Source organism: Pagrus major, chromosome 9, assembly GCF_040436345.1.
Source record: "Pagrus major chromosome 9, Pma_NU_1.0".
Lineage (NCBI taxonomy): Eukaryota > Metazoa > Chordata > Actinopteri > Spariformes > Sparidae > Pagrus > Pagrus major.
Genome location: NC_133223.1, coordinates 27,117,769 through 27,142,192, shown reverse-complemented (window position 1 = coordinate 27,142,192; position 24,424 = coordinate 27,117,769). Strand labels below are relative to the sequence as shown.

Here is a 24,424-nt window from a genome sequence, read left to right as displayed (position 1 = left end):
AGCAAATCCTTACATTTAAGGGAGCTCTATGTATCAATTTCTAGCAATTTACATGGAATAATCACTTTTTTATTGGCTATATGTGAGCGGATTATAACATGATGTGAAAAATGAGACCTTCCCCATCTCTCTTGGTTGCCTGCGGACGACTGTGGGTTTCTCTGTGAAGGATTCGGGTCAGATTTTCCGTGACAGTCCAAAGGATTTGACTTGTTGCACCATTCTCCAGTGCCTCGTAATAGTGCGTCTTTGCTCTCCGCTAACAGAGAGCAGCAGTAGCTAACGTTCAAGTAATGGAGTCCATTAACATAAACTAACGACCAGCTTCCAGCACAACACAGAAGTTCCACAGAGCCCCTTCAAGAAGATAACAGCTGCAAATGTTTGTTGTTTTTGCTTGAGAAATGACTGATAATCAAAAACAGTTGGCGATTAATTTCCTTTAGATCGACTAATTGATTAATAGCTGCAGCTCTACTGTGCAGCATTGTGGGTCTATTCCGGTGCACTGAGCTAGAGGCAGAGTACAGCTCATCAGTCTGTCATGGGGCTGAGACGTCTAGACAGCACAGCCATTCACATTCACAACTGCGTCACTTCTGTGAGCAATTTAGAGTTAGTTCATTGTGTGTGCATGTGCTTGGACTGTGAGATGAACCGTGACAGTGTGTCCACCTCGTAATTATTACGTGCTCATGAAATTTCGAAACATTAAACTGTTTTGTGTGCAAGAAACCTTTAACTGTTATGTTTTAAAATTTGTAATAGGGTTTGCCCAGAGAGACATGTCCATTTTTATCTGTATTCTGCAGTGTGATTAAAGTGACTGATTTATGTTCTGTTCTTTGTGCGATTGTCAGGCATTTGAGCAGCAGTGCAGTGCAGCACAGAGCAGCGTGGGGCAGACTGAGGCGGATCACAGCAGTGTTGCCATGCTTACGTTAGCCAGTAAGCTGAAGAGGGATGATGGAGGAAAGACGGGCCGTGCCTCTGGAGCCTCCGACTCCACCCACAGGGTCTCCATCAGGGACCGCCTCCTTACCAAAGGTACCTGGGGGGGTCATGGTCCACTCCGTCCATCGTTGTGTTTATATAGAGGCAGAACAAACTCGGAAGATAAATATTTTAGGACTGACAATGTAGGTTCAGACAGTTGTGACAGTTGACTGTGTTTATTTTCCTGATTCCAGAGATATGAAAAAGTTCATGCCCCTCTTCCTCCGTAGGTGTGTGGGCGTCTCCTTCTATTTCCCTCTCTGTTTCTACCTTCTTCCTCCTTGGTTTTTATTTATTGCTACCCTTGAGAAGAAGCTTCCAGATACCTGCCTCTGCTCCTCCTTTAAATTTCAAAGAGTTGTCCTTGTCCTTCTCAGTTCGTGTCATTTTTTCTTCACACCTGTTTTGACCATTATATCTCACAACAAAAGTGCTTAAAGGAAAGAAACAAACAAGCACGTAGGAAAAAAGTTAACATTTGTAATGTTGTTTACATTTCTCTCCTTTTTAAAATGGGGGCAACACAAATGTCAGAAAACAACTTAGGAGGAGACCAGGGATACCAGGCACTCTCAGTTGTGATTTAGTAAACTCCAGGTGAATGCGAGGTGGTCCTGAAGTTAAACTGATCAACTTAGAAAAAAGAAGCACGTAGGCTGAATTCAGGCACACCTGCTCCGAGCCAAGGATGTTGTTATAAAGCCTTTATTTGTTAGGGCATCTCAGAGTTAAAAATTGCAAAGGAGAAAAAGCGCCGACCCACACCCAGTGTGATTTATAACTCTGAGATGCCCTCACAAATAAAGGCTTTTTAACAACATCCTTGGCTCCGTGTAAGTGTGTCTGAAGTAAACCTACAGGCTTCTTTTTAGGATATTCATCGGTTTCCTTCCCCTCTGATCATATTTAGCATCAATCACTGGTAACTGAACTTTGTACAGCACAGAGGAGGAAGGGTAATATATATGTTATGCACATATCATTCACATAAAGTCTCGTCTTTGGAGTGTCATGAAGTCAATCAGTGAGCTCACCTTTCTTTGCTGTATTTCATACATTTACCTAAACATTTTACTTTACCCATTGTGAGTCATACTGACTGGATTTGCTGGATTTGTTTGGTTATATTGTGGATGTCTAGAGGGATGTTTTCGCCTACAGGAAGTATACTATTAGTGCTACAAAAAACAGTATTTCACAATTACTTGGAATAAAGTTCTAAAACAGTGCTTACCATCTAAAACAAAAATAAATCTATACTCCTAATTTCGGCATGAGGCGAGGTGTAAACCACCCAATCAAAGCAGGATATGCATCAAGTTTATCAGAGTACTGCACTGTTGATATTCGGAGTGGATTCAAGACAGATAATCTGTCATATAATGCCCTCCAGTACATCATCTCAGTGACTTTTCCTTGAGGTATTGAAGTAGTATGGTTCGATGCTTACAGTCATGATAATGATGCAAGGTCAAGTCAAGTTCTGAGGCTGGAAACTGATAAATGAGCTGTCTTGGGACCACCTCACAACACTCAGACCGAGGATGACAGGCTTGTTCTAACACACTGATGTTTGACTAAATCGTACTCCATCTTGCTGAGGCAGAGAGGAACCTGCTCCCAAAATGTGTCCACCAAACAACCTCAGCCCGATAGGAGGACTCTGACACTAACTTGTTTGGACCTTGTTGTTACACAGCTGAGAACCATTTAAATAAATTGTGGATGATCCTTGTGCAGAACTTTTAAAAACATGGATAAGAGCCTGACATTTGGCACAAGTGAACTACGAAGAAGACTCCTTGTTCTGATGAAGGCCAGCTGTAGGTGGAGGGGGGAGTGAAGTTAAGTCACTGAAGTACCTCGCTATTACACTCTGCACATCTCAAAGAGTATGTTTCCCTTAATGACAATGGAAATAACGATGCTTGTTTAGAGAGACCGAGCAATTTCTCCTCCTTTTTTGTAGATTGTTAGTGCTAAAATCAGACACAATTCAGCTGGTCGGTTGTCTTCTTTCCGTCCTCTCGAGCTGATCGAGTCTTTCTGTTTTTTCTCTGCTTGAATGAAGAAGACAATTTACTTTAACACTTGCGTACTTGACATGATTTTATGCAGGGCAGCTTCCCCCGACTGAGCAGGTAGCATTTCAGTACCTCATTTAAAAAGTGTGAGTGTGACAGTCAGCTCTCTCTGGGTGTAAGGATCTCTCATGTGTGTGTGTTTCTTTCTGTCTTTACTTGCTTTTCTGCTCCCTTGTTCATTATTCTTTCCTTTTTCTCTCAACAGAAGTTGCAGAACTTGAAGCCAATCTCCCTTGTAAGTATACTTTACACTCACAAGCTGATCTCATTAAATCAGATGAGTCAGACTCGTTCTCTCCAAGTTCGTTACACTTTGCATTTCTCCCCGTGGTCACATTCTTTTTTGTTCAGTCAAATATCTGAAAGCGTTAAATACCTTTAAATTCTTGTCATTTTTGTGTGCCGATAGTGCTTTTTTTCAACTAAAGAAAAAACAAGCTTCTTCGTCTTTTTCCTCCTTTTGCTGGAGGAGTATTGCTTAACAATGTCAGTCTGAGCGGATGTGGATTGTTAGTGTAAGATTGTCTGTGGCCAACTTTTTCAGTTGGCATTCTTCTCCCTACTGTTATCTGCATGTTAAAGTTTTCAAAATCCCAGTTTCTAAAGGAAGCAACAACAACCTCCGAGCTAGCAACCCACTCACTGAAAACGGCAAATTACCCAAACACCAACCGGGTATTGGTACGAATGTAAACAAGCTAGCAGTTGTTACTTTATGTGGGGATTTAGCTATTTAAATGCCAGGGCTCGCCTCCTCACCTACAGATGTTCCACCGAAACAAGATTTTCCCGACACTACAGGGGCATCGTCGCAGCATCCATGTTCAGCTGTGCGAGACTAATGCATGTTATATATTTTAGGGGGCCTTGCTGAATATCCATCAATATATTTAGTGTTTCAGAAGTGATGTGATATTAGTTCTACAAATGTTTGAGTGGAGGCAGGAAAACAAAAACCTGATTTTAGTGAAAAAGAGTCAATTCCTGCACACATTTTTCACCTCTGCATTGACAGGTCTTTCAAAGGAAAAGCTTGTGCGTGAATTTACGCATTTTCACTGGAATTATGGGGTGTTTGATTCGCAGAGATAACGCAAGTGGTGTGCTTGCTTTCTTTATCTCATCTTACACATGAAAACAAAAGTCTGACCATAGATGTGCTCCGTATCATGATTGTGTAGGTTGTGAGTTATTTGTGACAATACTCTATCACCCAGAATGCTTTTTTACTGTAGATTTAGTGAATAGGTTAGATTGACAGTAATAACATTATGTTTGTCCGTTTTGTTTCTTGGTTGGTTTGTCAGCAGGATTTTACAAAAACTGCTTCATTGATTTCCACAAAACTTGGATGGAGGATGAGTCTCGGCCCAGAAAAGACCCCATTAACTTTTGGTGCAGATCCAGATAAAGAGACACATTTCTTTCACTTTCTTTAATGTTGCAAGAAAAGGTGTTTTTTGTTTCACCACTTTTTCATTAATTTCTCAGGGAATAATGATGGATCTTTACATCTAGGTGGCTGGTATCTATGAGTGAGTATAAAAGGGGACTGTTTGGACCTTGGCGGAGGTATGCGCTGTACTGGGTGCCATTCTAGTATTTTTGGTTAAATAGGCCTCATAATTTTTTGTGGTAGAATGTTTTGAAATTGTCTTGAACATTAAAACTTCGTCATGAAAGAGTGGTTTTTGATATTTCTGACATCTTAAGTACAACAGCCTGCGCTGTGAGCCTTGGACGGGTTTCAAGCTCGTTATACATCTGACATTGGTATTTATTTGTTCGTACAGACTGTTCCCTCAACTGCTTTTTAAGTTCTTGCTTTTATGTGAGAATTTGCACTGCAGTAAATCAGATCTTCATAAGTCAGTTATCTGGGTTTTGTTATGCACGAGGGCTGGATTAATTGCTTTGGCTGAACTCGACATGCCTGTTTTTGTTTGTGGTCTGATGAGTTTTCCCTCGCAGCTTACGACCAAGAAAACAAGAGAAGTTAACAGTTTGCTTATGTTCATGGTTTCACAAGTAACTGACTGGTTTGCTGGGATATAGTTTTGAGTCATACATCTTCTAGTTAATTAGACATGACATTAATGGAAAAAACAACTAAAAGCCCCAAGAAGATATTGGTATTTAGTGACTCTGGGATGCACGATGCATATATCTAATCGACAGCTTGTATGTTTGCTGCGTACTGGAAGTTGACCTGCACTTGGTCATGTATAAGACTAACCTCTGACCAGCAGACTGCAGACAAACATCACAGTTGTTCTGGGGTTGTTGACGTACATCCTGAGGGGACTTTGACATACAACTGGGTGAAGCAGTAGGTGAATAACAGGGGTTAAATTAGGATACTGCGCTGTTAAAGAAACCATCAGGGTCACATGACTCTTATGCTCATCCGATCTGCACTTTTATTACCATAACTATGATGAAATATTGTCCTACGTGAAGTATTCTTTTGATTTCCATGAGGCTTCAACACTTGGGTTTATGGAAACCTGGCTTTGTGCCGTGAGTCTGGACCTGCTGTATGACACTGATTTAATTTCACTGATGGCAGACAGGAACACAGGGAGAAGTGAGCAGCAGGTGATGCGCCTCGTGGAAGAACCAACCGGCAATAGACACATTTTTTGCTCTAGCGTATCATTATGAAGTATATGTTTGCACATCGTAATGGCTGTGGAATAATAACTCCATTGACGCTAAGATTCGTTCTCTATGAACCTCGCTTTCATGAAACATTTTTGTCTACCACCGGGCACAAAATCTCCTGGGAAAATAAATGAAATCCATTCAGCAAACATTTCTGTTTTCACCTCTCCATTACAGACTAAATGAAAGAATAAAGTATTTTTTTTTCTCTGTATTGCTGGTTGTTGCTAATCTGAGAAAACCCAATCGATACCCTTGTTTTTGCGACTGCTGCACCAACAATAATACCAATTGGAAAAGTTCAGGAGGGAGAAAGTTTTCTGTTTCCACTTTGAGCTAATTGAACCGTCCGTCTTCTTCCACAGCAGGAAAAACACTTAGACTCATGATGATAATCCTGTAATCTGAATGAAATTGGAGTTTAAATAGCCTCTGTTAAAGAACTAAACAAAATATGTTTATTTTATTTGATAAATTTTTCCAATTTTGCGGTTCAGTAGTTAGAAAATCCTCTCACTCTGACAGCTGCCTCAGTTTAGTCAGTTTTATGTTTTACAGTATCCAACTTCATGCAAAACAATTCCCTATCCATTTCTCCTTGGAATTATGGCAGTTTACAGACACTGATTGTACAAATGACAGTCTCACAAATGCACACCTCCTTCATGAACAGGAAGTATTTATCAGGTTGAAACGAGAAGAGACAATGAGTAAGAAATCAGAGAGAAACTGAAGAGAAATCATACATGCAAACAAAGTTGGCAACCTTATAAGGATTCAGCAGCTACTGGGAGACGCATCCAAGGTGGTTGGCCAATTTGTAAAGGGCATTTTTTTGACCAAGTCCACAGTGTTTTTTCCTACGCTACATGGAGAGTAACGTAAGAAGTGTCTTATCATATCTCAACATTTGCTCATTTAATGACTCAAACGTTTCACTTCATGTTTATTCAGTAAAGCAGGACAAGTTAGCATTAATGATCTATGAGCTTGGTGGGAAAACATTTATAAAAGACAAATTAACTTTCAAAAAGAAAGACAGATCATCAATTATTTTGTAGAGCATCATACTTAACCTGCATCCAAGAGTAGATTATCTGCTCTACTTGATTAAAAATCGGTTGAGCTGTTGCAATTAATTCAGTGTTACATAGTATTATAGTCATTATCACCACAAACACGTTCAAGTCTTACAATATTTATCAGCAGCAGCCCTGTGTATCCAGAGTAATTTTACACAGGACACAAAAGGTTGAGGTTCATTAAAAACATCTTTCACATGAACGTGGGTAGAAAACGCTCTCCCAGGTCTGAAGCGCAGTACATGTCCTTGAGCACCAGAGGGGAATGTGGAGCCGCAGGGTGTCCCGAGGCATAAATCCTGCAGTCAGTGTGAAAATAAGGAAGGATTTAATAGAGATACAATTGATTTCAGTGCCATTATTTAGCACTAAGGCAATTAATAATAAATGATAGTAGACCTTCATAAAGCTGCTTCTGGCTTTAAATGTTGACATTATGCACTAATATCTCCTCTCTCCCTCCTTTTTTCTTGTTCAGGTACATGCAAAGCCAATTTTCCAGATGAGGACAAGTTGCATCATTTTCAGCTGGCAGTCTCTCCTGGTAAGAGACAAACAATTACATAAATCATTTACCAACTGCTTTGTTAATGTAATTCAGAAAAACACAAATTTAATTTTGTCTTTCTTTGCAATGCTAATGTTGTGTATACTTATCAAAGCAGTGTTTTTGTTGCTTATTATTTTCTTCACTCACTCATTCAAAGTCAGACTCGTTCAGATTGCTGTAGAAGAGATTCACTTAAGACTGTGATTTTATTAACCCCTTTATTAAATGTAGTTTTGGGGAAGGAATTCAAAATCAGAATTTTAATATTGAAAATATTAATGAGGTAGTAATACAAACTCAGAAATATTTATTTTTTCCATAACTGAATAAACAAGCTGTTTAGGAAAATAAGGTCCCCAAAACACTGTTTGAAGCTAGAGAGGTGGCAGGGTCCGCCACATATAAACAAAGTAAAACAGTATGAAGCAGTGTTGTCCTTTAAGGTCAGTTTGTTTATTCAGTCATGAAAACAAAGAGAGTTTGTTTATTTGGTTTGTTGAGACATAAAATAAATCTTTCTCTTCTGATTAAAATTATTTCCTCTAAACTACAGAGTGAACCTTTAGGCAAAGCCTAAAAAAATTCAGGCAACAAATGGATAAATACTTCTCCCTCAGAACTGCTGTGATGAGACTAGAGCTGCATCTAATGATTATTTTCATTATTGATTAGTCTGCTGATTATTTTAACAATTAGTCAGTTAATTGTTATGTGTTTATTCAGAAAAATGCTCATTACAAGTTCCCAGAGCTCAAAGTGACGTCCTCAAATTGCTTCTCTTGTCCAAATGACAGACCAAAACCCAAAACTTAGAGAATAGTTGGCAATTAATTTAATTTGCATTGACTAATTGATTAATTGACTAATCCTTGCAGCTCTAGATGAGACACCCAAAATCTTTTATGTCTGTGGGGAAGACTAGCTGGGTCCCTGAACCAGGACACTGAAACTAAATTTGCTGCTGCATGTGAATTTTACAGAGATATTAAAATTGGACATCAGAGGAAAATTGGATGATTCAAGTCATAAGTCCAGAGGAGCATGAGGTGTCCCGCATTTTGTCAGTCGAATCACTGCAATTTGTTTTTAACTGGGCCATTCTGCACGGAGCAATGCAGGAGCAAAAGCATTGCAGGATTATGTTTTTAAACGACCCAACCACAAAATTAACTGTGACGGACATACAGAAGTGTAGGGCAGCACGAGAACTGGAGAAATTGGAATATAAATTGTCAGGCTGATGTGATGATCACAGTTCCCTGAATACAGAGTGCATAGCAAAATGATTCTGTTTAAAGAGCTTTAGCCTCCAGTAACGACATTCAGCCAAGTCCAATGCTTCTCATTTTGTGCCAGACAATGTGCATGTTATTCGTGTGCAGATTGGAGAGGAGGAGGACAACGTTGTGTGTGATGGAACGGGAGTAAATGCAAATGTTCGAAATTCATTTGTAAGCCTGTGCCTGTCCTCAAATATTCTCTTTAGATGGTATTCCAGTCTTCTCTGTATTTTAACATTACTGCAGCACAGTCATTATTCCCCAAGTCCAATCTGCTTTCTCAGCACTGTTCCAATCTAAGTGGGCTACCTGTCAAACCGAACCAAACACACTGGTGTGGGATTACCCGAGTCTCTGGAGGCCCCCCCCCCCGCTCTCCATTTGTCAAAAACACTTTCTCTCTGTCCTCAAGCCCAATGTCACCTTCTCAGTTCTCTTGTTTATAAAATGTGGAAATCTATCTTCATCTTTCTCTTCAAGATGCGTAAAAGGAGAGCACCAGCCAAAGACTGAGAGGAAGTGAAAAACATAGCTTTGTGTTTGGGTGTGTGCGTTAGTAATTGAAAGAGAAGGACAAAGACAGAGACTAAAAATATCCTGTCCATGTTTCACTATCCTCAATTACCAAACACTATTTAAACACCAACTACTGATTGTTTAATCTAGTTTAATGCAGCTTTTATTGCAGGTTTCTATGAGTTTCCACCAGTTAGGATAACCTGATGCTCACTAAGGCAATTGCTGACTTCAGAGAACACGTTGTTATTAATATGGGGAAGTAGGAAGTAAACATGAGGAAGTAATAGAATATATTGTTGTATTGATAATTTGCCCCACCCCTAATGTGAAAAATCAACAGATTATCTAAACCAATTTATTTGGAGTTGAAACTGAAAATAACAATTCTGATAATAACATATGTTTAATCAAAGTTTAACCTATAAACTGTGATTGATTCTTACAATGTATTGGGCCAAACTTTAGTCTTGGTGTTGGTTTTCTGCTCCTAATACGTTTGACTAAACTGTTGTCTTGTAAAACTGCAGTGAAGGGGTCAAGTGTAATTGAAACAACCCTCAAATATCGTATCAGTGATATAAATAAAGTCTTTATTTATGTCTTTTCTCAGTACATCAGTTTCATGAGAGTTGATGGAAGTCACTGCATCAGCTTTTGTCAGCTAAAATGTTCTGTATCTTTATATATAAAGTGGTGAATTTATTTTAAGTTTTCAAGCTGTTTCAGGCCTCTTGTGTATGTGTGTGTCTGTGATTCATCCGTCTCCCCGCCTCCCGAGTCGGCGCTTCAGCTCCAGCTTAGTTTTCACAAAGGCCTTTCTAAGCAAAATCTGCAGAGAAAAGCAAAGATCAGCAATTAGAGACGAGCTTTGGTGTCATGTTCTTTAGGAGGAGTTGGTAAAGAGATTGAGTTCTCAGAGAAAGACTTGCTCAATTATTCAAACCTCTGTTTTTTTTTACGTATACACACACACACACACACACACACAAACACACACACACACAAACACACACACTCTCCATTTTCACTTCCTTTCACTTGCTCTTTTCTTTATTGGGTTTCTGTCTCTCCCCTTGTTTCTTTGTTCTCGGCCTCTTCCTTCCTCTCTCTTTGTCCACTCCGCTGCTGCTCAGGCGTCAATCTACATGCAGTAAATTATCAAAATACAGTGTTGGATCCAAAGCACTAATGGGCATACAGATACAGTAAGCATGCAAACAGAAATGCAGTCACCGTAGCCTATGTGTGATCTCTACAAAGCATAAATCTGTATCTTATTGTTCTGTAGACTGTGTCTCTTTCATCTTCTTGCACATTCAGGGTCTCATTAAGGTGTTGTTGTGCGTCTTAGTGATAGATGGAAGGTGTTAGGTGTCTCATTTTTCTATTGTCCTCATACTGTGCTGTCAAATTTCTGCTGAGAATTGCAGCGCATTAGTTTGGCATTATACTCACAGAAGCTATCATTTGCACTGCGGGGAATGTAATCGTGGTCAGACAGGAAAACAAAAAATGCAAAGGGAACTGGCCTCAGGATGCAGGTTGTCCAATATCTCTTATATCCAAACGAGTGCGAGGTAAAATCATTTCGACTCTCATCAGGACAATTTGTAGCTCAAGGCAAGGGCTTCTTTGCTCTGTGTCTTATCTTCTGTTTTTGTTTTCTTTTATGGTTCTCATGGGAATGGCAGGCAGTAGAACGGTCTACTTTATGAGCATTTCTTCAGGTAATGTTGTAATTTACGTGTTTATAATGGCCGCAAAGCACACAGCCTCACATACATAGAATAAAATACATAAGCCCCAGAATTCAGCTGTTTGAGAAGTGTTGTGATGTCATTAATTTGTGTTCAGCGGTTTCACTTTGTCCTGTACTCATTAAAACATTTACACACAGTACAAACATGTACACACACAGATGTTAAGCTTTTACAGAGCAACAATAATATTACAAAAGTCTAAAACTGTTCTAGTCATGCGCCATAAGCCACTTGTGGTTCTTACAGTCATTATATTAACAGTGAGCTTTTTCTCCTGCCTCATTGGAGGCATGTGGTGCAATATTCATCCAGGTGAAGAAGGCGCCCGACGTTATTTTTTCATGTATTTAGTATCGAGCTGCTTTTTCAATGTCTTTCATTTTTCTGAGAGACGATCTAACTCAGATTATTCAACCACCAAAGAAAACATGAATATGCACCGAACACACATCGACAAACATGGTTTGTGACAGATTGTTTTTCCATTTTTAATTGAAGTGAGGTGAGTCGTTGAGAGCATGTGCTTTACCACATCTAAATAACATTTAAATATTTTATCAAAATGTATTTTCTCTGATATCAGTGATCTTTTCAAACTCGGATCACGTAGTTTGTCTCTTAGCTACTCTGTTTAGTTTCCTTTTCCCATGCAGCAGCAGCTCTGTGCTGTGACCCCGTAGCCCCAGACCCCTGTGTCTGGGGAATGGGGACAGCAGCAACACTCAGGGGTGAACACATTCTCACATGTCATTGTTTGGTTTATTAGAAGTACAATAATGAAAGAAAATTGATGTACAAAGTGCATTGTCCCTGTGTTTCAGATGTGTACTTTTTCTGCTTGATTTGCATAAAAATAATTGATGTGTTGTTGTGCACATTGTTGCAGAAAGCTGCAAAAAGGATAGTTTAGTTTTTTCACTCAGTGATCCCTTAATGACAAGATAATATGTGACAAGACACATTTAAATTCTCTATCAGTATTTTGTAAAAGGACATTCTGCAACAATCATATATCTCATAGGTGTTTTGAATATATCTGTAACATCTTCAATTACTTTTTGCATTTTTCACATTTGCTTAGAAGTTGCGAAATTAAATCTTTTCTTAAAAACTATCCCACAGATTGCCAATGTGAGTCTAGTCTGGGTTTGGATATGACTACTCCTGTTTTAGTTTGGCCTAATTTGGTCTTGTGAGCCCACAAACTGGAGATTTTTGTGCTTTTTGTTTCTCAGATCCTTCTCTAAAATTTATGGACACTTAATAAATGTTCTTTCCTGGCACTGAGTCAATTGCATTTGAATTTTGTTTGGCCAAATAGATGCTCGGACTACATAGTGCTCTGGATGGTTTAAATACCTTTTAAGTTAGAGCTTTTTGGTGCTTGTCCTGATTGTATTACACAGATAAACAGGGTGGACAATGGATTGAGCTAACAACAACAGTGAGAGGTGCTTTGGGGTAAACAACCAGCCAAAAAGAGGCTACATGGTCATCAGAAGTTCATCTCTCCATAGTAGGGTGTTTGCATGTGTAGCTTTATGCCTGGGTAAACAGTTTTGTATTCTAAAGTAGCCCTGTTCCTGTTCAGTATAATTTGTATAGCAGTATGCTGTATTGGCATATCTTTACTATTGTCAGAGACATTTTGTGAGTTTTGTTGTTTACTCTCATCATGATGATGATGAACTCCAGTAGTCTTGCGCTTAATGACAATTCTAGTCATGTGACTTTTTTTTTAGAACGAGCGTAAACACTGCGTTGTTTGAAAAGAGACTTGACATCTTTTTGGATATATTTTTGCTAAGTGGGTGCCAAATTCATAGAAAAGACATTGGAGACCGCTAATGATAGTGAAATGAAACACTTTAACAGCAATTTAAAGGAAACTGCTCTTTTTTTGTGCACAGAAAACGTCTTAGATCCGAGTAAAAATAAGGGATGCTAGAAAGCCAAAAAATAAATAATTAAAGGAAAAGGTAATCAGGCTCCTCTTAGGACCACTGTCTTATTTTTAATGAGTGCATGTTCTCAGTACCATGAAAAACAGAAACGTCCCTGTAGTTTGGTGTTTTTTCACTGTCTCTTTCCATTGTGTTCACAATTATAGATGTTGTCTCTCAGAGCTCTGTCAGAAACAATAATTATCTATCAACACCAATCATGCCCTGTACCTGTCGCTCTGCTGCTTCACTGTTTCTTGCTGCAGGGGAAATCACAATAACGCTAATTAACCTGAGTGTGATGATTAATTTCTTTCCTCACATGACTGTCCCTTTGCTGCAGTAAGGTTGTCAGAAGTGACAATCACGACAAAGCCTCCAATTATGTGTTAAGTGAGGGTGTTTTCAGACAGCTTGAAAAGGTCGGTCTCATTCAGCTTTCAATTCAACTTCAATTTAAAGAAGAGCAGTCACACCACTCTGACATGTAGATACGTATAGCGTCAATTTAAACTCGAAATAGAATCCAGCTGGCGAACATGCGAGCTGTCAAGGAATCTATCTAAGCCACTATATAGCGGTAACCATGGGAGACACATCAGCAACAGGAAATGAAGTGGAGTTGTAACAGGTGTGCTGTGCTTGTATTTCAGTATTCCCTCATTAACAAAGCTGAAATGTTGCAACAACACACGACCAGAAGTAAATAAGAATCTTGTTTCTTTCATTTTTGTATGAATTTGCTGAACAGTTTTTTCTAGGTGTGTGTGTGTGTGTGTGTGTGTGTGTGTGTGTGTGTGTGTGTGTGTGTGTGTGTGTGTGTGTGTGTGTGTGTGTTACAATGTGTGTGAGCCCAGTGTCTTGTGACAGTAAAGACTGATTGTTCCAGTGTGCCGAAGACACTCTTGAATTATTTATGACCTCTGACTGCAGTTGTTGGTTGTAGATGGTCTCCCTCTCTCCGTCTATAAGTTAGTTGCTTTTCCTCCATCTGTTATTCTCTCTTGTTCCTTCTGGTTCTATCCATCGCTTGGTTTTTGTCTCCGTCATTCCAGCTCTTTTCTACTTGACACTCGTTCGAGCTGAATCGCTCTACTTCACACAGCGTTTCTCTCCCTTGGTCTCATCTCATTTATAATACAGGGGAGATTGTTTGTGCGGTCTAATTAAATCGTAACTCCGTCTTTGTTGCAGTGAATAGAACCTGGTGAGGCTTAGATAGCAGCTTTTACAGAGGCCTTATCTCAAATTGCTCAGCGTTTTGAGTACACAGAGAGGGGGGAGAGAGTGAGGGCAAGAGAGCTGCTTGTCTTTGCATCAGTGTTGACTGTGTGTGGAGCAGAAAACTTAAATTTCAAGTGTTATTGATGCTGTGTCAGAGCAGTATGAAAATACTGTCGATTATGAGATGTAAATAACATTTTTGCCTCGATGGAAATGATTCAAAACAAAGTGTATTTTACTTTGTATTCCATATACGACTGCCGAGGGAGGTCATTTTTAGGCAAAATGTGCAAATCTGGATATCTGCCGCTCAGTCATTCGAGCACATACACATGGTCACACGCTTGCACAGTCGGATCGTTAAATGGCTTATTACCAAGTGTTTCATTTTCATCTCGATCTCTGTCTCACTTTCTTGAGTTCAATCAGAAGTTATCAGTAGAGTATCAGTCCACCTGAGTGAGCTCTAACAAGGCATGAGCTCGACAGGCTGATACTTCTTTCTTTCCAAATCTCTGATCCCTGAAAGTGCCATGAGATCACAGTGGAAATGTAAATGTTATCCAACCAATTAAAGAACCCCTCCGAGATAGATCCTGGACTGATATCTTGACAAGCTTTTAATTGGCTATAAAGGCTACGTATGGAAAGAGATGGGCAGAAAGAAAGAAGGAGGGACTGTGTGTGTGTGTGAGCATGATTGGCCAGCTTACTGAGATATACATATATGAACTGGCCAAACAACTGAAACTGGCTCATTTTATATGCTAACCCTCTCTACATATGTATGCTCTCAGTGCACGTGTTGAACAAGATGTGTGTGTGTGTGTGTACTGTAAACCATTACGAGATGGAAAGAGAGCTTTAACCCAGTGCTATGTTTGACCTTCAGGATGTGTTCCAACTCAAATGTTACATGTTAGGCCTTCACTCCCCTGAGGTAAACTCCTTGATTAAGATTCAGTCCTTCCAGTTGGTCCTCTTATTTACCCCCATGTGGCTGAATAATTGATCTTGGTTGAGCTGGTTGATCTCTACTGGCTTTTGTTACGTTGAGCTCAGACCAACGTCTGACTTTGCTATGGCAACGCATGAAGATGCAGCAGTAGCACCTCCAAATTATGCTACGTTTTAGTTTTTTTAACCATCATTTTTTCGACTTTGTTGCTGAAACAAGTACTGCCTATGGCAGAAATACTGTCATCATGGTTGGAGAAGAAAGCTGGTAGTTTTGATTAAGATCAGCTGACTTTCATACATACACCCTGACACAGATTCAAAAGATGCACCACCTGTTTATGTATATTTGTATATTGATAACTGTATGTTCTGTAATTTATGTAGCATGAAGGCATTTACAAACTTTAATTTCATTATGCAATCCTGTGCTTGTATAACACTGACTAAGTATTGGTGAAATTTGTCCTTATGATAACAATATCTTGACAACCGCTGCTGGGTGATTGACACTGCCCATATGTGGTTTAATATCCGTTTGGTTTTTGACATCGGGTCAGCAGTGCGTTTCTCGAAAGTTGAGCGATTTTAACTCGAAGCGCTTGAAGCAAGTGCACAAAAAAGGAAAAAAGACGCTGTGCCATTTTTAATCTGTGTGTGTCTGAACACTGTGTAACACCAATAATACCGACTACTGTGGCAAACTTATTGTAGAGACGGATTTTTTTGTATTAAAACTGGACATGGTTTGTATTTCATCTCCTCACTGGTACTTTTGGCAACACAGCCCCTTCTATTTTAAAATGCTAAATTACCTCAGCATTTATACAGAAAAAAAATATAATGCTTTGTGGATGCACTTTTTTACCTGTCCTCACTGCAAGAAACGTGTGCACTCTAAGGTGCAGTATTTTTGGATGTGTGGGAACATGAAATTAAAGTGAACTAAAGTAATCTTTCACTATGGGTCATATTAGTCAAAATCTATCTCATCAAGACAATCTTGATTATGCATTTGTAAACCCTGTTGTATAATGATGATTAAAGCCCCTCTTTCTTTCCTCAGGCTTGTTGTGTATTCATTATTGAAAACCTTCTGTCTTTCTTTCTTTTGCTTCCAGATGAAGGTTACTACCAAAGTGGAAGGTTTCAATTTGAAATAGATGTCCCAGAAGCCTATAACATGGTGGTGAGTGGTTCATTTATCTCATATTGTTTGGTCTAAAAACTCCATTTGTGTGTCTGCTTATGTGTGTGTGCCTGCCCGCATATTTGTGTTGTCAGTATTAGTCTGTAGCTTTCTGTTTTGGCCTGTTAGAATAATGACCCTTCCAAATTTGCTGTCAGATTCTGTTCCTGTCTGATACTGGTTCCTTTAAATGATCAACTGTTGTCACCAACTAAAAACGTGTGCACGGTGGCACCAGTATCAAATTTCTTCCAATTAAAATTCATTATGAACATCAAGGTACTGTGCTTCTGGCTACAGTTTTCTTTCTCCTCCTGAGTGAAAGGTCTGCAGAAAACTGCATTATTTTTATCACCTGACCCTCATGAGCTGAAGTCACCTTGCTCACCCCATCCTCATCCTGTTTGTCAGTTCTTCCATTCATTCCTTCTACACTGGCTTTATCTCACCACGCCAGGGTGTTTGTGTATGTGTGAATCTGTCTATTTCTTTGTTTCTCTGCACACACATAGATGTCTTGTATCTTCTTCTTTTGTCCAAGTCTTTTACGACGCACACCCACACACAGCCATCTGTGGCAGTTTTATGACGTTTGCCACAGAATGCCAAAGAGTAAACAGTCATTAAATGTTAATTGATTCATAGAGTTGTGCTTAGTGGCGTTCAAGAAGAGAAGTGTTCCTGTGACGTAAATTGTAGAAAAGCATTGTGACTAGACAGGAAGTCAAAGTTACAGTTAAAGTTAATGGGGTTTCATTGCACAAATGTAGTTGAAGCAAGCCAAGAGAATGATACTCCTCATTAACTCTGCTTGTAATTACAGAAAGTACAAATTACAGCTGGGTGGTTTCGAGAAACACATTCCCCAAGGCCTGTTAGTCTGCACATGAAATCAGTTAATGAAAGCTGTCTACAGCCTGGTTTGAAATCTCACCTGTAGCTTAAATTACAACTGTCCACTTTCTGACTTGTTGATTTTAGGTTAAGTCTGTGGTCTAAATGGCTTTCTAACCATCATCAGGTTAACACAACTAAATGTTTTAAGCCTCGCCCACATTTTGGAAAAGAGTTTAAAAATATATATATATATACATCCTTGTCCAGACGAACATTTTAGTACTGTTTCAGAAATAATCTTTGTTCGTACAACACACCTAAAAATGCATATTTCATGACCATTCACGTACACTGGTCATGCACATAGCGATGTCAACAGGAAGCAGATTGTTTAGGTACAGAAAATACTGAATGAGGCGGGGAAACGTGACCGTCCTCACAGATTCTTCAGAATCTTGTCAGCACAATATATAAATATATATACAATATATATTTATATATACATATATATACTTTATATACAATATATAATTTCTTCCTCGTTGCTTTTCTCACTTCTACAGCTTCCATGTAATTACTGTAATGGTATTGTAAATAATTCCATTATTATAGTCATTTTAACAACAGCCTGTGGCTTTTCCTGGTGAAGAAAAATGACAGCCAACTCTCTCTTTCAAAACATCCCTATTGCACCATAAAAAGACACTTACTGTTCTAAAATTATTATGGAGAGGAGCCAGTCAAGGCTAAGTGTCTTCTCAAATTCATAAAAAAGTAAATTTCATTTGATTCTTGATATAAAGGCAATTTGGGATGTGGTTCTGAAACTGAGTTAATGGGGGATTTTTGCCTCTACAAATCCAAACACTAACCAACGTAATTAAGTTGAAAAACCCAGAACACAGTGAGACTTGGAGTCTATACTGACCCAGAAGGCACAGAAGCACCAATGTTGTCCAACAACAGTGAATTAACCATCTGTCCAGACCCTGGCCTGAGTTTTGAGGGCTTATCTGTTTGACTGCTCACGGCTAAAGACTCTCATGAAAACAGGCAAAAAACATTTTAACTACAGCACCTCAGAGGAAAATGCCATCGTTTTTAATTCGGCTTTTACACCCTGTTACATTTTTTTGCCATTTTTCTTTGTGTGTGTGTGTGTGTGTGTGTGTGTGTGTGTGTGTATGTGTGTGTGTGTGTGTGTGTGTGTGTGTGTGTGTGTGTGTGTGTGTGTGTCATTACTGAACAGAAATACGTTTGAATAAAAGTGCTTTCAATTGCATGAAGTAATGAAAAAATATCAATGAATTGGTTTGAAGAGCATTTTACAAATTATCTATGAAGAGAAGAAAAGCTTGCATCCGTCTGATAATTGTGAATCTTTTTGCTGCTTTAAAAAAAGGCCGTGTTAACCTTCGATATAAAACCAGTTAGGGACCAATTTTCTTTGAAGTAGCTTACAAACCAAAGCTTTTAAATGGTGATTACACTGTGTGAAAGTGGAAGCAAAATGTCCTTATTCATCAGAAGTTGATAATAGATCCTCTGACTAGTAAATACTGGTTATTAAAGTGTTGTTGTAGATGGAATTAGATGATAATATAGATAAAGATGTTTCTTTCTCTCATTTCTTGCTGTTCTCTCCATGTTGATCTCCAGCCTCCTAAAGTGAGATGTCTGACCAGAATATGGCATCCTAACATCACGGAGAATGGAGAGATCTGTTTGAGGTAACGCTGCCTCTCTCATCACTTGTTCCCACTTATTGCAACTTCTTACTCTCTTTGTCTGAAGCTATCATATTATATTTTATTTAACATAGTTTTTTCTTCCTGTGAAAAGAAATGAATGGAAATAGCTGATTAAACTTAGTATTCCCTTCTTGGAGGATCTATTCACACACACCTGGAATTTAATAGCCTAACTGTTGATGGCAGCCAGTCAAGTTCTCGAAAATGTTCCAGTTTTGTTAAAGATTTCACAAACCGTGGTCTTGGAGCTAACACCTTTGGCCTTGCTGGAGGGGCATCACACTAAGGAGTTTACAGTACACACTCAGAAACAATGTACAGTGACAAGCTGCCACAATGTGTCTTCACTAACACATAAGTATTTTGAATGTTTCTGTATTTCTTGTCTTTTCTTTCCATAATGCAGCTTATTGCGGGAACACTCTATCGATGGTACAGGCTGGGCCCCCACTAGAACATTAAAGGTAAATAAACTGCATCTATTAAAGAGAATGTGCCTTTACAAATGATGTTAAGATGATGTTTCAAGGACGTTTTACTGGGTTTTTTATCTTTTCAAGAAGAGGAAAAGGGAGTGCAGTTTATATTCATCTGTGTTCTTTAAAGTTCAGGGGTCATTACAGAAAAAAACATTCCTGACTGCTTAAAACTGTCTTTTCATTACAGACGAATAATAAATAAACTAAAGAAATCATAACGAGAACTGCAAACTTGATGCATTAATCGGCATTCGTCCTGTTATGCCTGTATCTGTGTTGAGAATGTACATGAGACTACCTGTATCCGTGACAGCAGCTGTCTCTCTTCACCCGTCACCAGCTAGCTAGCGTGCTATAATGTGTAATAACAGACAGGCGATCAATTTTAGCGTAAAGTAGTAGGAGGCTAATTTAGAGCTCACAGGTTAAATCAGCAAGCTAAAATTGATGTTAACCTCTCCAACAGTTCCAGTTCAATATTTCTGTGTCCATGTTATTTCTCAACTTCAACATTTTCAGTGTCATTTTTGGCAGAAATCCATTTAGAGTTGTGACTCTGCCATCCTGAGGATTCATGGACGCTTCTGTAATAGCTAAATTCTTATCCTGAGATAAGATACAATTCTTTCCTCTGTGCAGTTCTGATTATATTTCTGTAATTACAAAAATCCTAAATGTCATCCCAAACAGAGATAAGACAGGATTTCAGATGTATAAAGTCTCTGTAATGAGGCCACGTAAGATGAGGGATTGAGTCTAACATTCTGTAGCAATGTTGGGGAAAATAAACAAATATCACTAAACCAACACAATAGTACAATAAGTCACAGCCAAACTAGAGTGAGAAAGTATGTCTCATTTTGTACGCCAATGTCTGGGTCAATTTAAGGACGCATGGATTAATGTGGTTTATGCTATCTTGCAACAATCGCATGTCAGGTCACGTTGAGATTTTAGTTGGGTTTAAGTGGTCCAGAGGAAAGATTCATTATATCGATGTGTTATTTGTATCACCATGGGCCTCATGTTTTTCTTGGTTAGTTCAAGCCCCAGCACTCTCATTTACTCCAGAGGGAATTCATGTTAGGCTTTTCTTATCATACATTGACAGCCGAGGGAGCATATTAATCTTATAGTTCCTTTTATTTGTTTGGTTCATGTCAGAGAGCTAATGATGGAATCTAGCTGTTTTATGTAAAGTGCTAATAATAAGAGGTTGTGAGGCTATGACGTTGCAGCCTTGTAGAGAAAGTTTATTTAGTCAGATTTATTGGTCAAATAGTTCAACAAATAAAAAGAAAATACCAGGAAGTCTTTGAATAAATCCTGTAATCCTGTAAAAATGTCTACATTGTGCTTACATCTTAAAGGAGTTGATATATAGATACTGTAAACCCTGGTCTCTGTATGGCTGGTAATTGAGAACACAGTAGACGTGATTTCGACACTCCTGCTTGACACAAGAGCTTTTCTATTTTCAGCCACCTTTCACTTTCTTAAACTAACAAAACGGGGGTTCACTAAACACTGCTGAGGGCTGAAGGTAAACTTCACAGTGAAAGGCTTCTCAGCTGCACATAAAAGAGTGCTTTGATTTCTTACGCTTTACCCTTCACTCACTTGAGCACTTTTTGCATGCTGTTCAGAAACAGTCACAGAAGTTTAAAGCAAGGACACCCTCCGCCATCCCTTCTCAAGATTTGAATGAAATTGTGTCTGACGGTGACTCGGCGTGGAACTTAATGTAGCTGTACCGTGAAGCTCTGCCTTCCATGTTTAATTTTGATTTAAGCAGCCTGATACAGTCATTTATCTGTGCTAGGATGCATTATAATCATGGAAATATGTAAATGTTTGCATATTGGGAGCCGTTGCCTTTAGAAGTGGAGCTCAGGGTTTTTTGAATGGCCTAGCTCAAGTAAAGCGGGTCATCCGATAAATCCTCTTGAGCTTCCTGCCAGGACTGCTCTCGAAGTCATTGTCAGGATTTGTGTTATTCCTGATGGTTCTCTTCCACTTTGGACTCTTCTTTCTCTGCTCTCAGGAGAAGCTAGATTCTTCCCTCTCTTGTACAAAATGAAAAACATATTCTGCATAATTGAAAATTGTGGAGCTTAACAATTGCCATGTTACCACGACAGGTCTCCATGTCACTGAACATATTACGTTACGCTCTGCATGATGCCATCTTTGCCAAGAAAACAGCTCAGAAACAAACTGCTTGGCGTACCTTTTTCTGTCTATATGAAGTAAGATCAGCCTCCAGTGTGATTGTAGTCCATCTGTGGTCAGATGAGAGCTTGATTATATGCACATCACATAGTGTGAAAAGCTTACGCACTATCTCCACGCCACAGAAGTTAAATAAAGACAACGTTTCAATCACACTTAGCTCGTCATCAGGTCAAACTGTTTGAGACATAGAAAACCCACAACCATATCTATACATCGTGCACACAAGTAAGCTGACCAGCTCTAAGATGGCAGGTGTGGTTAATCATCCAAACTGCCCTGAATAAAAACCATCAAAAACATCTTGATAAACATCAAAATACATAGAAAGAAATACATATGTATTATGATTAGTATTCATATATGTATTTTTCCTGTCAAGAGCCGGTTGTGGTGTGACAGCTCATTTATATTATGATGTGCTAGAATAAAAAATTGTATTAGTATATATCAAGGGTTCGTGTGGCCTGCCTTATGTCCAGTCAGTGATGAGGACATCAGCTGATCAGATCAACTTTCATACCAGGCATTCAGACAATCAGACAAAAAGAGGCTCAGGATTGGTTGGTATGACTTAAGAAAAGCATAAAATGAACAATGTAAAATGGAACATTTTGTGGCTATTCATTCCTGGAAGAATGATTTGCTTATGCGAAACAACCACTTATTTTTTATCACAGCCAAAAGACACTTTGTGTGGTTGACTGTGAAAGGAACTATTGTGATAAAAATGTGGAAATGGCTGCCATAAAAGCAACGCATACAGTATGCAGTTAAGATTCTAATGACTTGAAAATCACACATCCTGATATTGGTTTCAATTATGGATAAACTTCCAAAGATATGTGCACTATGTTCTGCAGAACATACAGGAGACAGAATGATAAGTCACGTCTCACATTGCATTCCTACTACCGTACTCTGTGTGTGTTTGTCTTTTTCCTTTCTTTCCTGCCATTCATACACCCCGTGCAGCCAGTGTGGAGTCGGATCGTGACAGGCGTATAGATGCCATCTCATCAGCTGTTCACTGTCTGTAACCAAGCTTTGCTGTTATAATCAGTTTTTGTTATGAGATCTGGAGTTGGTGCACACAACCAGACACACAGCCTTGTATTTTTTTTGTTTTTGCCTTCTCCTGATTGCATTCCTGGTTGAATGTACTGTGCACATACACGGTCTCATATAATCATTTTTCTTTCTTCACATACTGCTGCACTTTTCTGGTATTTGCTCTTTATTTTTTGCTCTGATCCACCAGTGGAGCTTCTTCAGCAGTCATCAGAATGTAATTGCATTTCCTTTGCTTTAAAATGAAACTTGAAATTAGCAATTCATAATATTTTTTTAACCATATCTTGACCTTACACACACACAAACACCTTGTCTTTTTTTTATTGTCTTCCAGTCTGAGTTGTGTATTGTTGTTGTTTAGAATACCTCTTGGCCTTGAGTCCAAGCTGCAAGCAAACACGAGTGCTTATCTTTGTTTGTGTTTTTTTTTTTCATTGCAGAAATAATAACCATTGAGCACATAGTCATGCTTAGGAAAAACAGACTCTGGCTTTGTAGCTTTCATGTAATTGGCATGAATGCATTTGTGAAACAGTGTGATTCAACACTGAATCGTCTCATTGTAAAGGCCAATACACACTGGAGCTTCAGTGCATATTGAAAATAATACCCACTTCAAATTAATAAACATCTCAGTCGACCACTCAAAGTGATTTGAAATCGGTTCTGTATTTGACTTACAATGCTCAGTTGTTACTGCCAGCTGTGACAGCTCAAAATTATGGGTAAAGTTTAACCTCATTTGTTGCTAATTTCCTGGTGCAGCGAAGCATTTCTGCACTTTGTTGTTTTTGGCAGGAAGCCTTCATCTAGGTGTGAATTTGTTAATATTTAATGGCTGTCTGTCTGGAAATTGGATTAGTGGTGGCTACCCAATGACTGTGAAAGGAAGCAATGGCTTGGAATGATCAGACAGGCTTTACATTATTTTCTAACGGATGTTTAGATTTCTCATCCCAGATGAGTTTGTCTGACTGTCAAGCTTCTTCGTGATAATCCGTTTCTGGCCCTGGCCCACGTCTGGCAGTTGATGGATGATTGTTTGTGTTCCTGGTCCCGGTTGAAATGCCAACTATCTTTTCTTTTTCTTTTTTTTACTTAAATGCAGGTGAGGATCTGGTCATGTGTGTGAGAGCTGATGGGTTTGGGTTCATGTGTGTCACAGTGCGTGCAGGAAAATATGTGAGAAAAAAGTGAGTGCAAAAGCTGTGAGTCAGAAAGGATTGTGTTAGTTTTTGAGTGGGTGATGATGTCCCTCTTCACTGGTCACCACTCTTCTCCACTTGAGCCCACGCACACACACACACACACACTTGCATACACACACTTTTTCATTGTCTTTGCAATAATGGCTTGTATGCTAAATTCGTCACAATGTACATTTGAGAAGTATCACATGGTGGGTTTTATAACAAAGTGTCTCAGCTGGAGTCAAGCCAAGGATGATGCAGTTATGAGGTATGGGTCTTGCTTTCAGACAGCAAGCGGTCAGCGCTCTTGCTGCCTGTATTGTTTTCGCCGTAGACATGACGGCAACTGTGCTGCTGAGGTTGTCGACAGGAGGTAGAGGGAGGGCGCCTGCCGTTCATATGTGCGTGCTAGGCTATTTGTTTCTGCATTTGGAGTTTATGATGGTTAAACTTTTTCAACTTGCTGCTGCAGCTCACTGTGTGACCATGGCAACCACAGAAACTACAGAGAGGGAAACAATACAGGAGCAGCAGCATCATGGCACAATCTTTGCCACCATGTGTTAACTAATTACAGAAAGTTAGTTTACTGAGGTATTTTTCAAGTTAAACA

The 24,424-nt window shown here is 39.1% G+C and overlaps 1 protein-coding gene across 2 annotated transcripts in view; it reads left to right on the top strand.

The window, feature by feature from the left end:
* Positions 1–24,424, top strand: part of ube2f (ubiquitin-conjugating enzyme E2F (putative)) — a 45,691-nt gene that overhangs the window by 3,249 nt on the left and 18,018 nt on the right. For both annotated transcript variants that reach the window (XR_012179661.1, XM_073474234.1), the window contains exons 2-7: positions 861–1,047; positions 3,286–3,315; positions 7,305–7,370; positions 16,181–16,248; positions 18,745–18,815; positions 19,243–19,300. Coding sequence is in view for 1 of the 2 variants with exons in the window: in XM_073474234.1 (XP_073330335.1) it covers positions 933–1,047; positions 3,286–3,315; positions 7,305–7,370; positions 16,181–16,248; positions 18,745–18,815; positions 19,243–19,300 (408 nt within the window). In the remaining variant the exon portion in view is untranslated. The remainder of the gene's footprint in view (positions 1–860; positions 1,048–3,285; positions 3,316–7,304; positions 7,371–16,180; positions 16,249–18,744; positions 18,816–19,242; positions 19,301–24,424) is intronic.